The following is a 14967-nucleotide window of genomic DNA, read 5'->3' on the forward strand; positions in this document are numbered from 1 at the left end:
ATAAATCTTTGCAGAACGGTGAGGACATGTTTGTTTACTGTAGTGTTGAACAAGAACCGATAAATGGCTTGTTTATTCAAAGAGGCAGTTGCATTTGTATTTTTTCTTTCTCCAAGGACACCTCAAAGTGGCATGGATGTATTTAAGACAGTCTGCTTGCTATCCGCTACTTGAAGCACTGACCAGGGGAAGAGACTATATTCAGGACTACTGTGTTAGTCATCAGTATTTTCTCTCTGATAGTCTATTTACAATATAGTATTAAAAGTTGATAGGCTTTCAGAGTTCACTATTATTCACTGTGGAAATAAGATATCTTAAGGAACTGATTTTTGTACTGCAAGTATTCGTAAGATCTTGGTGCCAAGAAGGGCAGTTAATCACAAGGCAGGACCTGTGAAATGTCTGGTTTATCGGCTGTGTGCATAGAAAACCATCCTGGGAGTCAGGAACCCCTTGGAGAGTTGCATTGCTCAGGGTGTGGTTCTCTTTAGTTTTAGTTTGACTCTGCAGAGTTAAATCCTTAGCAATGCATGAGGTAGGGGAGGTAGTGAATGATGGACATATATAATATCCTTAATTGAAGGAGAGGTTCTAAGTGTAATGAACAGGACTTCCATGGCAAAAGCTATGGCTGCAAGACCATTGGTGGGGTTGCTGGATGTAACTGAGGAAGATTGGACTACAGATTCTGTTTCAGTAGACTTTCTTTATGTCATTCATACTTCTGTGCAGGCTTTCCCCTGTTCTTGATGCGCACATCAAACTGCGGCAATAGTATGTCACTACAAAGATACCAGAAGTTATCTGGGAGACCAGTGTATTAAAGGAAGTCAGTGGCTCACCTCAGATGGTCGTTTCATGATAACCATTTTTTAAAGTTAACATACTGAAATTGCATTCTGAGGTAGGTCAGTATAATTCCTTTCACCCTGTGAAATACCTTTGGCAATCTAAAAAAGGAAGCATAGAGGAATCCAAGTGTAAGTTTGTTGCTGCTGAGGACTAAAATCCGTAGATGGATAAAATTGCTGTTAAGGTAGCTAAAAGACCTGTATAACGTTTGAGTCCTCTCATGGGTAAACACCACTCATCACTAAAACAGAATTTGCTTTCTCTATGTAAAAAGCAATTGCCTTTTCTGCTAGCTTCAGCAACTTGCTTTTGTGCGGCCACCTTGAGAATCTGCAGTGAATAATTTGACACTTGTTTTATTCTATGTCCATACCTGAATCTTCCTCAAAACAATGAGTGATGTGTATGAGATGGTTGCTCAGAATGCTAGTAGGAGGTCTTGAATTTCTAATTACCCTTGTCCTGTGTTAGGTAAAAAGGATTGTTTTGGGATAATGACTGGATCTTTTTGTGCATGATGTGTTGACGGGGTAAAAACAAAATTATTTTACCACTTGTTTGGTGTGTGCAGATATGCAGATTTTAGGTGTGAGAAATGCATATTTGCTATTATCCTCCAAACCTCCAGTCAGGAGTTTTGAAGGGTGGATTATCTTGAAATACTGTCTTTTTAGTAAGTCCGTTGTATAACTAAATGCAGACAACTTCTTGCGGATGTGGTAAAGATAAATAAGGGTGCTCTCACTGTGTTGTATTAGACGGTCTGGGTTCGTTACCTTTTTATCACTCAATTTGTATCATGATCTGTTACGTGAAAAATTACTCCCTACTAATGTAGGAATGCGGCAGACTAAATTCACTTTGTGCGTCTGCCCTTTGGTTTGCTACGTACTTATCAAGTAACCCCTCAGTTAACAGTCACGTTGAGTAATATAGTTTTTAATTCAAAGACTGGCTTAGCTTAGTCAACATTTGTTTCAACATCACCTGTTTCACAGCAAATCTTAGCTTGCTGCATGCTTCATTGCAAGATTAGTGCCTTTTCATTACTGAAAATGGTTTAAAAACAGCCTATCGCTTTTCCTGCTTCAGCTTCAAACAACACTTAATCATACTTAGTTAACTAACAAGTTGTTCATTAACTCTCCTTTGAAAGGATTATAATTTTTCTTAAACATTGATTGTCATAGAGGATATATCATGTAACAAATAGAAATAATCAGAATAATTTTGTCAAGGCTTTGTGTTTCTGCAGTGTAGGTCACGTGCTATGGAACGTACTCTTTGTTCACTGGCTGTGAACTCGTAGCAAGTGGCCAAAGGCAAACACGTAAGACCCCTGTCTTGTGGGCTGCACTGTGTAGAGGGGGGCGGTGACATTTGTTGTGGCCCAGAAAATGAAGGGCAGTACCACCGCAATTTTAGAGAATGTCAAATTCCTTTAATATTGCCTCTATGCTTTTGCATTGAGAACAGCGTAGCATAGCTGTTCTACTTGTGTGCAGAACAGCTGAGGATTTGGCCCATAGGCTTGATAATACTTTTACAGTTTAAACGTACTGTAGGGCTGAGTTAGCGAAAGCATGTCTTTACGCTTCACAGACTGAGAAGTGTGCCGACTCCTGTCAGTTCAGGAGCAAGAGCAGAATTTTTTAAAAGGCCTAAGTAGTCAGGCATAAATGCTTATTGAAGACCAGTAAGAGTTGTGCTTTGTCACTGAGAAACTGTTGAAAATTGCACACTTAAGCTATGTAAGATTAGAATCTGTGGTGTAATTGTTAGCGAGTCCAGATGAGGTTGCAACTCTTAAGTAAATATAACCAAATTTTCTTAATCTCTCATAATCACCCTGAAAAACCCTGGCAGACCGGATCCACCAAGCGCATTTATTCCAGTCATAGCTAGCACACAGCGTTTTTGTATATGGTGTAGAAGATGATCAGGTTTCGGATAGGATCAAGCAGGTGCTACTATTGAATATTGCCATTAATATTGAACTGTTCACGTGCATAAATCTTCATAGGGCTGAGGCCTAAGACCCAAATCTTGCAGGTTGATCCATGTGGAATTGATTGCAGTATCAAAGCTTTAAATAACAGAAGAGGGATGGGAGGAGAATAGGAAACAGCATGCAAAATACAGAGGAAAATAAGTATGTTTTGTTTCATAGATTTAGAATGCAACCAAAATGTGGGTTTTTTTCCTGTTATATTTTAAAGCCTGTTATTCTCTAGCCTTTTTACTTGTATGTAAGTATTTGAAATAAACCTTTTTATTTTTGCTTGTAAATAACATTGAAGTCTTCTCAGTTTATTATTTCAAGTTACAACTGCTAATTACCTAACACCTCTCTTTCTGTTATTTCATTGTGCTGCTTGCACCTGCCCTATTCACGTCATATGCACATTTACAAATATTTAAGAAAATATTTCAATTCTGGCTTTTTTATTTAAAAAAAAATTTACATACACACACACGTGCACACATACACACACACACAGTTAACTCGCATAATCCAGCCTTCTCTCTTGGGCTGTCCTGCTTGGTAAGCTCTGTCACCCTACCGAACACCTCTAGAAAGGAGGGAAGATTAACAAGGGGGTAGAGAAGTGGACGCCTTGCTCTGTCATTAGGAATGCATTGGCCAGAAAGTATGCTGTTACACGTACCATGTATCACCATAATTAGGACACTGTCTTTTACTGCAGCAAAACATACTGTCCTACTGTCATCTAATTGCTACTGCTGTCCTTTCTCTCACAGCCCACTGTTTCCAGCAGCATGCTAATCATAATGGGAAACAACCAACCATTTTGCGGAAAATAGCAGAAAGTAACAACATACATTTAAAAATCATGACAAATAGAAATAAGTTTCAGGATTTTTTTCACCCCTTTGTAGAGACAGCTACTCTAGTTTTACGTAGGCTGTCTGTTAAATTAGTTTTAAGCCAAACTGGCAGTCTATAGAAGTAATAACAAATATATTTACGGTGAGAGAGAGAGAGTCTTAAAATGTGACTCTTCAGATAGGATTTGAATGCCAATAGCATGAGTAAGGCACTGTCTAGGATTTCACCTTGAGGTTTTTCATGCGTATGTAGGCATGGAGCTCACCGGTGTCTCCTGATGGGCGTGCCGCCTTCCAGGGTGCCCTGGAATGCCCGAGGGACGCTCTCCGATCCCTCCAGCTAGTGACTTCAGTAACTTCTGTATCTGTTCCTGACAGGTGAGGGGGTTGACTTCAGTCTTAATCATTATTTAGACACCTTAACTATAGGATTCTTACAGAATTAAGATTCTAGAATGGAATCTGCGGATAGGCAGAATGACACTATATTTTCACCCATTCTTTTTAATGGATGTTGCAGTAACTCCTCAAGGCTCCAGTATACTTTATAAAAGAGGTATTCCTCAAAGAGTTTGCAGGCTATAGCCAGCCGGGCTTTACAAACTGGAATTGACAGACACTCACCTCTGTGAGAAACACTAAGGATGTTTAAAGCTTTAAAACTTCAAATCCTGTAAACGAATTTTAAAACCAGCAGATTGTCTATTGCCTCTTCTCACCTGCTGTTTTCCTGAAGAAACCTGAACAGAAGGCAGTAACCGGGTGCCGCTCCCAAACGTCCATAACAATTCCTTTCACTGTGAGGTACTTGTAAATAGCTAACCTAACGGTCTGATGTCCAGTGAGTCCTGGACCAGGCCCTTCTCCTGTGCTCAGAGAGACTGAATTGAAACCATTAGCATTCAGTAATGGTTTACTCTCAAGTAATAATAACTTTTCCTGAAGGACTTGTTTTTTTTAAACTTTGAGACGGCTATTAACGCTAAGATTACTGAGGGCTGTTGTAGCATGACAGTAGCTAGGTTTCTGTTTTGAGACTTGTTCCTTGTTATCGTTGTGATTCTGTCAAATGCACCTTAAAGGAACGTTAGTTTCCCTTACATGTGAAAATATCTGAGGAAATGATGTTCTACAAAGCCACTTCAGGTGTTATGGAGAGAGAAGGCAGAGAGCACTGCTGGCTAAAGGAAGATCCAGTTGCCTTTAGTGCTTTGGCACTGTCCTCTTACCTTGATTCCCAGACGCCGAAGGGAAGGGGGGTGGGGAAGTTCAAAGCATGTAGCAAAAAAAACCACACAACAGTTGCACACCGTTAAATCATTGCTTTATTTTTCCTTCTTAATAGTCTGTTTTGAGCTAAAAGTGATTATTTTGCACAGCCGTTTGAAGAATAGTATTTCACGGAGTGCTCCCTGTATTAGACCCCTCTTAAGATGTAAACGTGTATCTGTGAAATTCTATGCACAAAAAGCCCAGAAGCTGTGGAGGTAGAAGTCATAAAAATTCTAAGTCCTAGCATGAGGTTAAAAATTATGCCTGCTACAACATGGTTAGGGTCAGCTGAGCGTAACTCCAGTGTTATTTGTGAGGCTGAGCATGTAAATGGGAAAACTACAAAATTCACCTTTTAAAGAACAATAGCCCATATCCTCCTCCTGTTTAAATTTAGAGGAAGCTGCTTTTTTCTTCAGTAGGGAGAAGCATCTGTGCATATTTTGCTATGACCTCTCCTTTGCAGCAAGGCGTTTCCCAGAAGCTTCTTTCTGACTTGCAGGAAAGAGGCAGAGTATCTTGTGGCTTGCAGCAGAGACATGGAGCCTTGCCAGCGAGACTCTGCAGTGTTGTCAGCTTTCCCTTAGCTTGGGTCTTTGGCTTCCCGCTAGCTCTGCATTCAGGCCAGGTTCAGACAGAAAATTGTCAATAAAGGAGGCTGCAGTTTTTATGCTCTGTCATTTCTTTCTTTTTCTTTTATTCAAGAACTGATACTCTTCAGGTAATAGGTGTAATTTCCATTTCAGAAAAGTTTGATGTGAGCGCTGAGGTCCTTTCTTTGGCTAAGACAGGAAGGCGTACAATTCCTGTAAAACCTTTGTATGATGATCTATCTTCAGAATGCAGTACTGACATTATAGATTTTAGCTTTGCATGGCAAATGAATTCTTTCGTTTTGCACAAAAAGTGCTTCAGGTTTATCATGTGGACATGAACTTTGGGGTTCAGTTCTGTGTCTTTTTTTTTTTTTAAAGCCTTCCTTTCCCTATGCTTCAATAAAATGCAGTAATGAGTCCTCTCAGGCATTGGAGTTGCTTTGAATTTACATCAGCCTAGTAGAGAAGCAAAATGTAACGAAATCAGTGTTGCATGATTCACAAAGGAATGTAAAGAATTATGCAAATTATGATGATATGCCCATGCAGTGAAGTTAGCACAAAGCAAGACTCCAGTGACAAGGACCTTTATCTTCCCCTTAGAAAAGGATGCTATTGATTTTCTGAATGAAACAATGTAATCCAGACTACTCAGTTGTGCTAGTGAGTGTCGGTGCTACTTTGGGTAAATCAGATATCTAATGGGCCATTGATTTGTCTTCCTGGAAACCTAAATGAACTGAAGGAAGTGTTAATTATTCAGTTAAGCTGGTCCTGTAAGCAAGAGTGAAAGTTTTAACTTTGCCTTTCTGGAAAACTTCTGTGTTTATCTACAACTACAGATTTTATTCTTCATTTAAACAACAACAAAGTCCTTGGGCAGGTCCCAGCAACATTGCAAGTAAAAACTGTTATAAAGCAACTTTATTGGTGATCTCTTGTAATTAGTCTCTGCAAAATTGTAAAGACTGTATTAACTTCGACTTTTGTAAGTACCATAGTCTTGATAGTTAAATTGAAAAATGCTAGAGGAATAAACAGGAAAAATATTCAAAGGAATTATCACATCTTTCTTTGTTCTTTGACTAGAGCCAGTTTAAAAAACAGTTCAGTAGGAGTGACCTGGATGCTTTTGAGGAAATGATATTTGTTTAAAACTAGTTATATTGTGTTAGTAAGTATCTGCACCTTACTGATGTGAGCTAGACAGATACGTTGTGTTTAACCTTATACAAAAGAATCCATGTACCTTGTTATAGTGGTTGGACTAAAGCGATACAAAATCACATCTCTAATTACTCTGGCATAATTTGTATGTAGACAGTCTCAGTACACATCCGTATGCTGAAATTGGTAAATACTTCAATTGTGTTTATATTACACCACCTGGGCAGTAAGTATGCACTTTATGATATATGGGCAATTGCTCTCTCTAGTGGCATCTCTGCCTCAAAAAGTAGTTAGTTTATATTCTTTTAATTGGGGGGGGGGGAGGGGGGAATATTTCAGAGAAATCTAAGAAGACCGCGTAGTATCCTAAAACGGATCATGTGGGTTTGCTTCTAGCTAGTGTAGATGGAAAGGAAATGTTAATTTCCTCCTAGATAAAATTATTTTCATCAATTTCTACATAGGTATTCACTGAGGTGAATTAGCACTTCTGAACAGCAGACTGTAACCTGATTCAGATTTTGATGATCTGGGTCTCCCACCATAACAAAAGGCCGAAGAAGCTTGAGCTGGCCCACACCACTCTTGGAGCTTGTACTCGCTTGAGAATTAGGTTATCATTAGGACATAGCCTTTCTCAGTCATTTCAATATGCACATTGGTAGTCATGGTATATTAATATATTTGGGTTTGAAACTTCATTAAAGCTGACACAACTCCTTCAGTTAGTGTTCTATCATTCACTCACTTTCCAATAAATTTCCTTCCAGGAACGCGGAGGATGTGGTGTATGTAACCATTATGACTAGCTTACTGTCTTAGGTGCTTATGTGAGTCTTTCCACTCTAGTGTACAGGCACAATGTAATCCATATTTATTCTGACAGAAAGGTGAAGAAAACAGTGCTGTTACACCTGCTTTACAGCTGGAGACACTTGAGACAGAGAGAAACTGAAGACGTATTCAGACCTAATTTTAAGCAAATAGGATACAGGCTCAGGGACTGAGTTGAACTTTACTGTCTGGCTTTAGTCCTTTAGAGGTAAGAGCTTACCATCCAAAGAGCCTGTTGTGGGGCAGGGCTTGGAACCTGAGTTATTCAGATCCTAAGTTGATGTCCTGTCTGTACTCTCTAATTACGCTGGCTGGAATCTGATGCTGCCTTAGTCATGACTGCGAGTTACCTCATAGCACCAGTTCTGCTAGTGCCTGATAGAGGAATAAATCCTCTAGCACGCAGCTGATGTAGGCAGGGCTAGTGCAGGCAGAGCCTGAAATATTTAGCCCATGTCAAGACGTGAAATGCCTGTAAGGATATGAGCCGAGCTCCTAGCTGAAACCTCTCGTCAGGGTTTTCAGACCAAAAGCAGCCCGCAATTTACATGTCCAGTAAAGTGACTGGACTTCAGTCAGAAACATTTAAGAAGAGTTGCTTGCAAAGGTATTTTCCTTTCTATTTAATCCCCTGTTCTGTCCTCGCTGATAACTATAAAGAGTCACCTCTGGCACTGAGAAGCCTTGCTGTATAATGCATATATCCAAAGGCTTATAAGTAATTCCTTGCAGAAGAACAAAAGTCGATTACTAAATCTTGACCTACAATGCTAAATTGAGGCCAGTAAGACAAGGACCATAATTAGCTTCGCTAAAGAGATCAGTCTGGAAATAGCAATTGGCAGTATTGCAGTCATTTAAATGGCTGTAAAGGCAGAACTTGAAAGAAATAGCATCGTTGGACCAGTCTTGAAACCGTTTATTTACTTCGAGAGCAAAAACTTGCCCTTTTCGAAACCAGATGATCTGGATGCTGACGTGCAGAGTATGTTAGGGTGTCCTTTACGTATGAGTTTGAGAGCGCAGAATATTGCAGGATACGGGTTTCACTCTGCATCATCTAAGTTCTAGGGGGCATTTGTCCAAATCCTTGATCCGGTTCCTCATTTGAGCAACTTTAAAACTCCATTCTGTTGCTTTTATGTTCAGTGGCCTTGGGATCAGGCCCATATCAGGCTGTCTGGGTCTAAGAGAGAATTTTCTTCATAATAATTTAATTTGCCAGCAGTTGCCTGTATGTCTGTCTCTCTTTTTTTTTTTTTCTCTTGCTACATAAATAGTGTGTTTCCTTGGTTACAAGTTAATAGTTAGTAGTCTTGCTTGAAAGAAGAATAACTCTGCTCTTTCACTCCAGAAATAGCATTACATTGCAAATCAGATGAGGTTCACTCAAGGCGATGCGTTTATTGGGGCCATATTTAGAAAGAACAGCTAATTAAAATATTGGTTGGTGTTACCAACTGCATTCTGCTTACTCATATGGACTGAATTACTGCTCGAGGGAAATAGTTGAAATGAGACTATGGGAGGAGGAGATATACAAAACTTCACATTTGAGTAGATGAATCAGCCGCATTAGTTTGGCTGAATTTAACAGCAGAAATTATTGCCTGGAATACTTACTATACTCTGTGTTCACGCACTTGTTGCCCTTAACTCATACTAGTTTTTTTATTAATAATCTTGTATTTGATGTATATAACGCAGAATGATAGCAACATTTTTTCAATAAGGCATTTATAAAGGATTGTAAAATAGAAGAACTTCATGAAATTATGGATTTTTTTTTCTTAGAAATCTGTTGGGGAAGGAGAAGAAACTGGTGCAGCAAATATGGGCGAGGTATCTGTTCCGTTGCTACATAAGCAGTAACCTGAAAGAGAGCATAATCCTCTTTGAGGCAGTGTCAGAAATCAGGAAAGGACACTAGAAGAGGTAGGAGAAACAGAGCTCCAGGAAAAGCTGGGATATGAAAATGGAGAGGATTCCCAGTGGTAGTGAGAGTGGGGTAGGTGTGTGAGCAGTCAGACCTTCACAGGCCAGGAACAGGGATGGCAGAAAGGTATCTGTTACTATGTTGTGATGAGTATCTCTAGTTTGCGAAAAGTTAAAGGAGGACAGCTTGTTCAACATTTCTTTTCCCAAGTCAAGTGTAGAGCCATAAAACTTTTATATACCACTATAAAATATCCAGTAAAGCTGACACAACTCTTTCCTGTTCCTACTCAAAGTCTACCCAGGAGCATAGGATAGCTGATCATTTACCATTACCTGAATCCTGTCTCCCTGACCAACCTGCAGGTGCTTTGGTCATTTCTATCTCTTCATAAAATCTCTAATTTACTTTTCGAAAATGTATAATTTTACTTTTTTTGTTTTTGCTGAAGTTTATTGGGGGTAGAAAAAATAAGCTGGTTTCTTTTCTCTTCAGATATCCTTTTCCTGTGCTAAACATGCTGTAATAGAAAGGAGGTGGTTGTAGTTTTAATATTGTCATTTACTTGCAAAGTCAGGCTGCCTGGTTCATCTGGTTTCCCAAATCATGGTTTGGAATTACTTTCTCTTTATTCTTTTTGCTTGGGTTGTATTTGTTCTTGTATTAAAATAGTTTGGTTCTTTCTGCCCTTTGTGCTTATTGAATGGTTTACACACACTCATGTTCTTGGAAAGAAATGCTTATGGAGTCGGAAACACTTCATGGCACCGAAACTGTGGAGGGAATTTTCCCTTTCCTTTCCTTTCCATGACAGCCTCAGTGGAAGGGGACAGTAGTTGATGCGAATAGCTTATACTGCTGGTTTATTAAAAGGTGGTATTTAAAAAACAATTGCGACTTGTTAGATGAGCCTGAAGCCTAAACAATGGGATGTGTACTGTGACTAAAAATGACAGAGAGCACAGATTTATGCATAGGAGAAAATCCTCTTTATGTTTGGATTTAAGTCATATTTTTGTTTTGCAGTGGCTCATGCTCAAGAGTCTCACCACCCCTCTGAAAAGCCGGTCATCCACTGCCATAAGTGTGGGGAGCCATGTAAAGGTGAAGTACTCCGTGTTCAGGCCAGACATTTTCACATCAAATGCTTCACCTGCAAAGGTAACATCTTGATGTTCATCTGTTGTAAATGAGTCGATTCATGCGAATGGACGAGTGAACTGCTTATGAGAGGTTAAGCTTTCTGTGGTCTGCCAGTTACAAGATATTCTCATTGCTTAATATGTGGAGGATTTGTGGGCTGGGTAGGTAAAGAATGGATGGTGAACTGCCTGAATCACATGCAAGCAGCAAGCTGATCAACACCACATGGAACAAACTCTCTGTGCAAACATCTGTATTTTAATGTAAAAGAAAAACTGTATGAGACATTTGATTCTTGTTGTTTGGGATAAACTGGCCACTGTGAAAAGACTGAAAATAGCTCGTTCTGCTCTGAATACTTACATACTTATTCTTTTTTTTTCTGCCATTCATTGATCACAAGCTACACAATAGATAATTATACTTCAAAGAGATAAGAGGAAAAAAGTCTTGACTCTTTTTCTTTTCTTTTCTTTTCTTTTTTTTCTTCATACAGTTCTATGCAGAAAATCAGTTTCACATTTCTTCTGAGTGGTCATTTATGTCATATTTAGAATCTGATTGCTTCTACGATTTTGTCTGTTTATGTGAGAAGCAATGGAACAACGCTAAACACCCCAAATGAATTGCTTTATATAGAGTCACAAAAGGTAGGAAGAGCAAGTACAGCCCTAGTAGCCACCCAGAAATGCTGCGTAGATAATGCACTTGGATTTCAAATTGGTTGTGTTGTATATATTTTCTATTATTTTCATATACGGGAGTAAGGTATCCTCAGGTGTTGTGTGACACAGTAGAAGAGAATATAGCATAAGAATACTTGAGCAAATTCTATCTTTTCATTGTTTTTGTTCTAAGTACTTTTTATGGATTTGTAGAAATGTTTTTGAAAGTGGTAAGTGCAGCCACTGCACTTCAGTAGAGATAGTTGTGAAAATTAAGCTCCTTTTAACTGAGTAGATGGCTGAACAATAAGTACCTGCTTGCAGAAAGCTGGTGGATACTGATATCAAGAAAAACATGCAAGTATGCTGGCTGAGGAATTTGAGCTGGAGGGGAGACTGGGGGCTTGGCTACGTATTTTAGGAGCGATGCATGCTCTGAGAGAGAGAAGGGTAGTTGATCATTACGAAAGAAAAAGAAGTAGGTGACAAGGGACATCTGTAGCAGCTACACTGACACTGTGACCCTGAGAAAAAGCTGAGTTAGAGCTTTTAAGCTGAGTGGTAGGAAAAAAATTTCTTTGCTTGCTGTTCCAGTAGTCTGATTCTGCCCAAGGTCAAGAAACAGCAATACATATGTATATATATTACCCCTAAATAAGTTGTATGATGCGGAGATTACTGCCAGAGCTTTGCCCTCATTGTGATTTAAACAACAAAAAAAAAAAAGCGCCTTGCAGGACCTCAGATTTTCCCTGGCTGTTTAGGTTAAAAGAGGTGTCATTGTAGACTGGGTTGAGGAATGAGTCAGAAAAAAATAGCACTCTCTACCAGCATGGATTTATGGAAGGACTCTTGTGTGCCTCTGTAAGCAGTGGAGGTATGTTATAAATCAGTTACTGACCTCATGTGCTGAAAGAGCTTGTTTGAAAAGGATCTCTCTGTTTGAAGTTTAGTTCATTCAGTGCCATGAAGTAAATTTACAAGGCAGTTTTGTTTGATAAGAGAAGCCCCTTGTCAGCCTGAATTCTACAAAAGGTTTCGATCTTAAGGCTTTTGTTTTTGGAGCTGCCTTGAGGATGGAGGAAGCACTGCCTGGTTGTCAGAGCAAGGACACTGGTGTGCTCTCAGCTGCTCTCGCTCATGCTGCTGAGTTCTGTGACTGGGAGCACATCAATCTGATTACTCTGTGCTTTTTTACGGAAAAGAGGAGCTGAGAAGTTTAATGAAGCATTAAACAATTGTAAAATATCACTACTCTTTATTAAGTCATCACCTTTAAAGATGAGTGTTTTGAAACAGGATGGTCTCCTGAATCATTAATACAGTTTCTGCTCTACTGGCAACCATAGAGTTTTGAAGTTATTTGATTGAATTAAGTAATTCTCTCATCACAGTATGTACGAAGGAACGTGTGAATATGGAGAAATAACATACAGATCCTTCTGAAACAAGGAAGGGATATCAACAACCATCATTTATTGTATTTGTCACGGTCTGTCCTAACGTAATGCAGGATACAAGGAAAGTGTTTCAGGACTGAAGTGAAAGTGGTTGTGCTGATGGAGAACCTGGAGTAAGACGGGTAGTGGTAAATCAGACTACCTCTGTTGTGAAACCAACCTGAGTTTTATAAAATACCATAGGTCACCTTAATTGCTTAAATTGTAGATACTTTACAAGAGTGAAACAGTCCAAACGCTTCTTGGTCATGCTAGTGTATAGTTTATTACTATTATGGAAATAACATTTTAGATAAGATTTAACTCTTTCATCAGTGTGTCAATTTTTCCTCATTTTTTTTACAGTAAACACAACAACTGTAGTGGAATCATCTGCTACTTGTAGTACCTTACTAACTTTTTGGCCAATTAAAACACAGGTCCGGTAAATAGGATCCCTTTGTCTTCAGTGCATATCTACATCTGCAAAGAGCTATAATTACATATTACAACTGACTCAGACATCTGCTGGTGTCACATATGTAATTCTGGTATGTTGCTGGCCTGCACTTCTACGCAGAGTCTATACTTAAGAGTTATGCCTTCCTTTAGTTGAAAAATTGAAGTCATGTTTTCTGGAAATCTCAGTCTAGCAAGTGTATTGCAGATCCATACTTTGAAAAGTGCCTCAAATGAAATATCTGATTTTCAGTTTTCTTTTTCATGGTCCAAACACATGCAGAACCAGTAAAATTAGTGTGTATTATAACAATGTATTGCAAGTGCAACGTACCCTGGAAATATCCGCTACTCTGCTGTTATTTCTGGCCACTTATCGTTCATATCCTGCTCCATGCTGCTTCTTCCTAAATAAGTAAGGCATAGCAGAAATTAGAAATGTCTGTTTTTCTGTGTTACCAAAAAAAACTTCAAAAACCCACTTGCGTTATATGCATGTCAAAAATTGAATGCCTAGAATCTGACAAAAGTAGTAGCAATCAAGTCCCCAATGATATGTCTCATAAAAACTCATGGGCTTGCACAGAGACATTTATATATTTTTATATCTATATAAATAATATTCTGTTTCACAGTGGAATAAAGTCGTACCCCTGAGACTTGCTTGGAAATGTCCACAGCCAAACATATTTCTAACTTGACGGTATTCATTTATTTTGTGACAATTCAAAAGGAATGCGGAAAAATAAGTTATTTTAATAATTATTCTCAGTCCCTAGCATAAATTATAAGATGAAAGTTGACACTTCAGTAACACTTCAGGGACACTTCACTTCAGTTATGTGTCTTCCATATAATTAAATGATGTTTTTTAACTTGTCGTTCAGCAAGGTGATAGGAGGCTTGCAGAGGATTATCGGGATATTTTTACCTTGGAACTCCAATTGGTTTCCTAAAATTTTCTATGCATTAGATGTTTTTGAATGAGGATGCTTTGCTTTGCTTGAATTCTTCTTCTTTTGCTTTTTTGAAAAGGTCTTGGCCTTCTTAATAAAACGTTCTTCTACTCCATCCATGAGTTTGCCTAGAAAATGGTCATAAATGGCATATTACAAGTTATTTCCTTGGAATCTTGTGCTCTGGAGAGTTGTATTCAAAGATGAAGTATTCATCTTTGTTGTGATATCCCAAAGCAGGTCATACACTAAAGGAGCGTACCCCTTACCCATTGCCCTTAATGGTGGAGGTTCATATAATAAGTAGGGCCAGGAAGATGCAGGACTATCCTAGAAATACCTGCTTCTCAAATGTTGTTAATGGCAGCTTAATTTTCTGCTTTGTGCTTTCTCTTCCAAAGTAGATAGGATGCAACAGAAACCAGTAATAACCCACAAGAAAGCAAACCATGGTTTATCTGTTCTTGAGCCATTTTTGTATTGTATAGATGAAGCAGCCACCCAGCATTTTTTATCAATGCCCACTGGATGTGATGTTGATGTGTGATTTGCTATTTCTGCCCCTGTTGAGTTTTTTCTGTGCAAAAGGCATGAAAAAGGATCAAATATACAACTCCTTATACCACTGTAACAAAGGGATTTGAATGAGGGGGTGTATTTACTATGTCCATCTGCATATGTTTACGTGTTTTTATGAAATTTAGTATGTCAGTCATTTAAGGGTGCAGGTAAATTTCCATTATGATTATGACTCAGCGCCCCACTCTAAAATGTGTGGGTTTCGAATTTTTA

The 14967-nt window shown here is 38.8% G+C and overlaps 1 protein-coding gene across 13 annotated transcripts in view; it reads left to right on the forward strand.

The window, feature by feature from the left end:
• ABLIM1 (actin binding LIM protein 1) overlaps window positions 1-14967 on the forward strand; it is a 234607-nt gene that overhangs the window by 98070 nt on the left and 121570 nt on the right. For all 13 annotated transcript variants that reach the window (XM_068951639.1, XM_068951638.1, XM_068951649.1 and 10 more), the window contains one exon: window positions 10540-10674. In XM_068951639.1, coding sequence (XP_068807740.1) covers window positions 10540-10674 — 135 coding nt within the window. The remainder of the gene's footprint in view (window positions 1-10539; window positions 10675-14967) is intronic.

This window comes from Struthio camelus, chromosome 7 (assembly GCF_040807025.1).
Source record: "Struthio camelus isolate bStrCam1 chromosome 7, bStrCam1.hap1, whole genome shotgun sequence".
Lineage (NCBI taxonomy): Eukaryota > Metazoa > Chordata > Aves > Struthioniformes > Struthionidae > Struthio > Struthio camelus.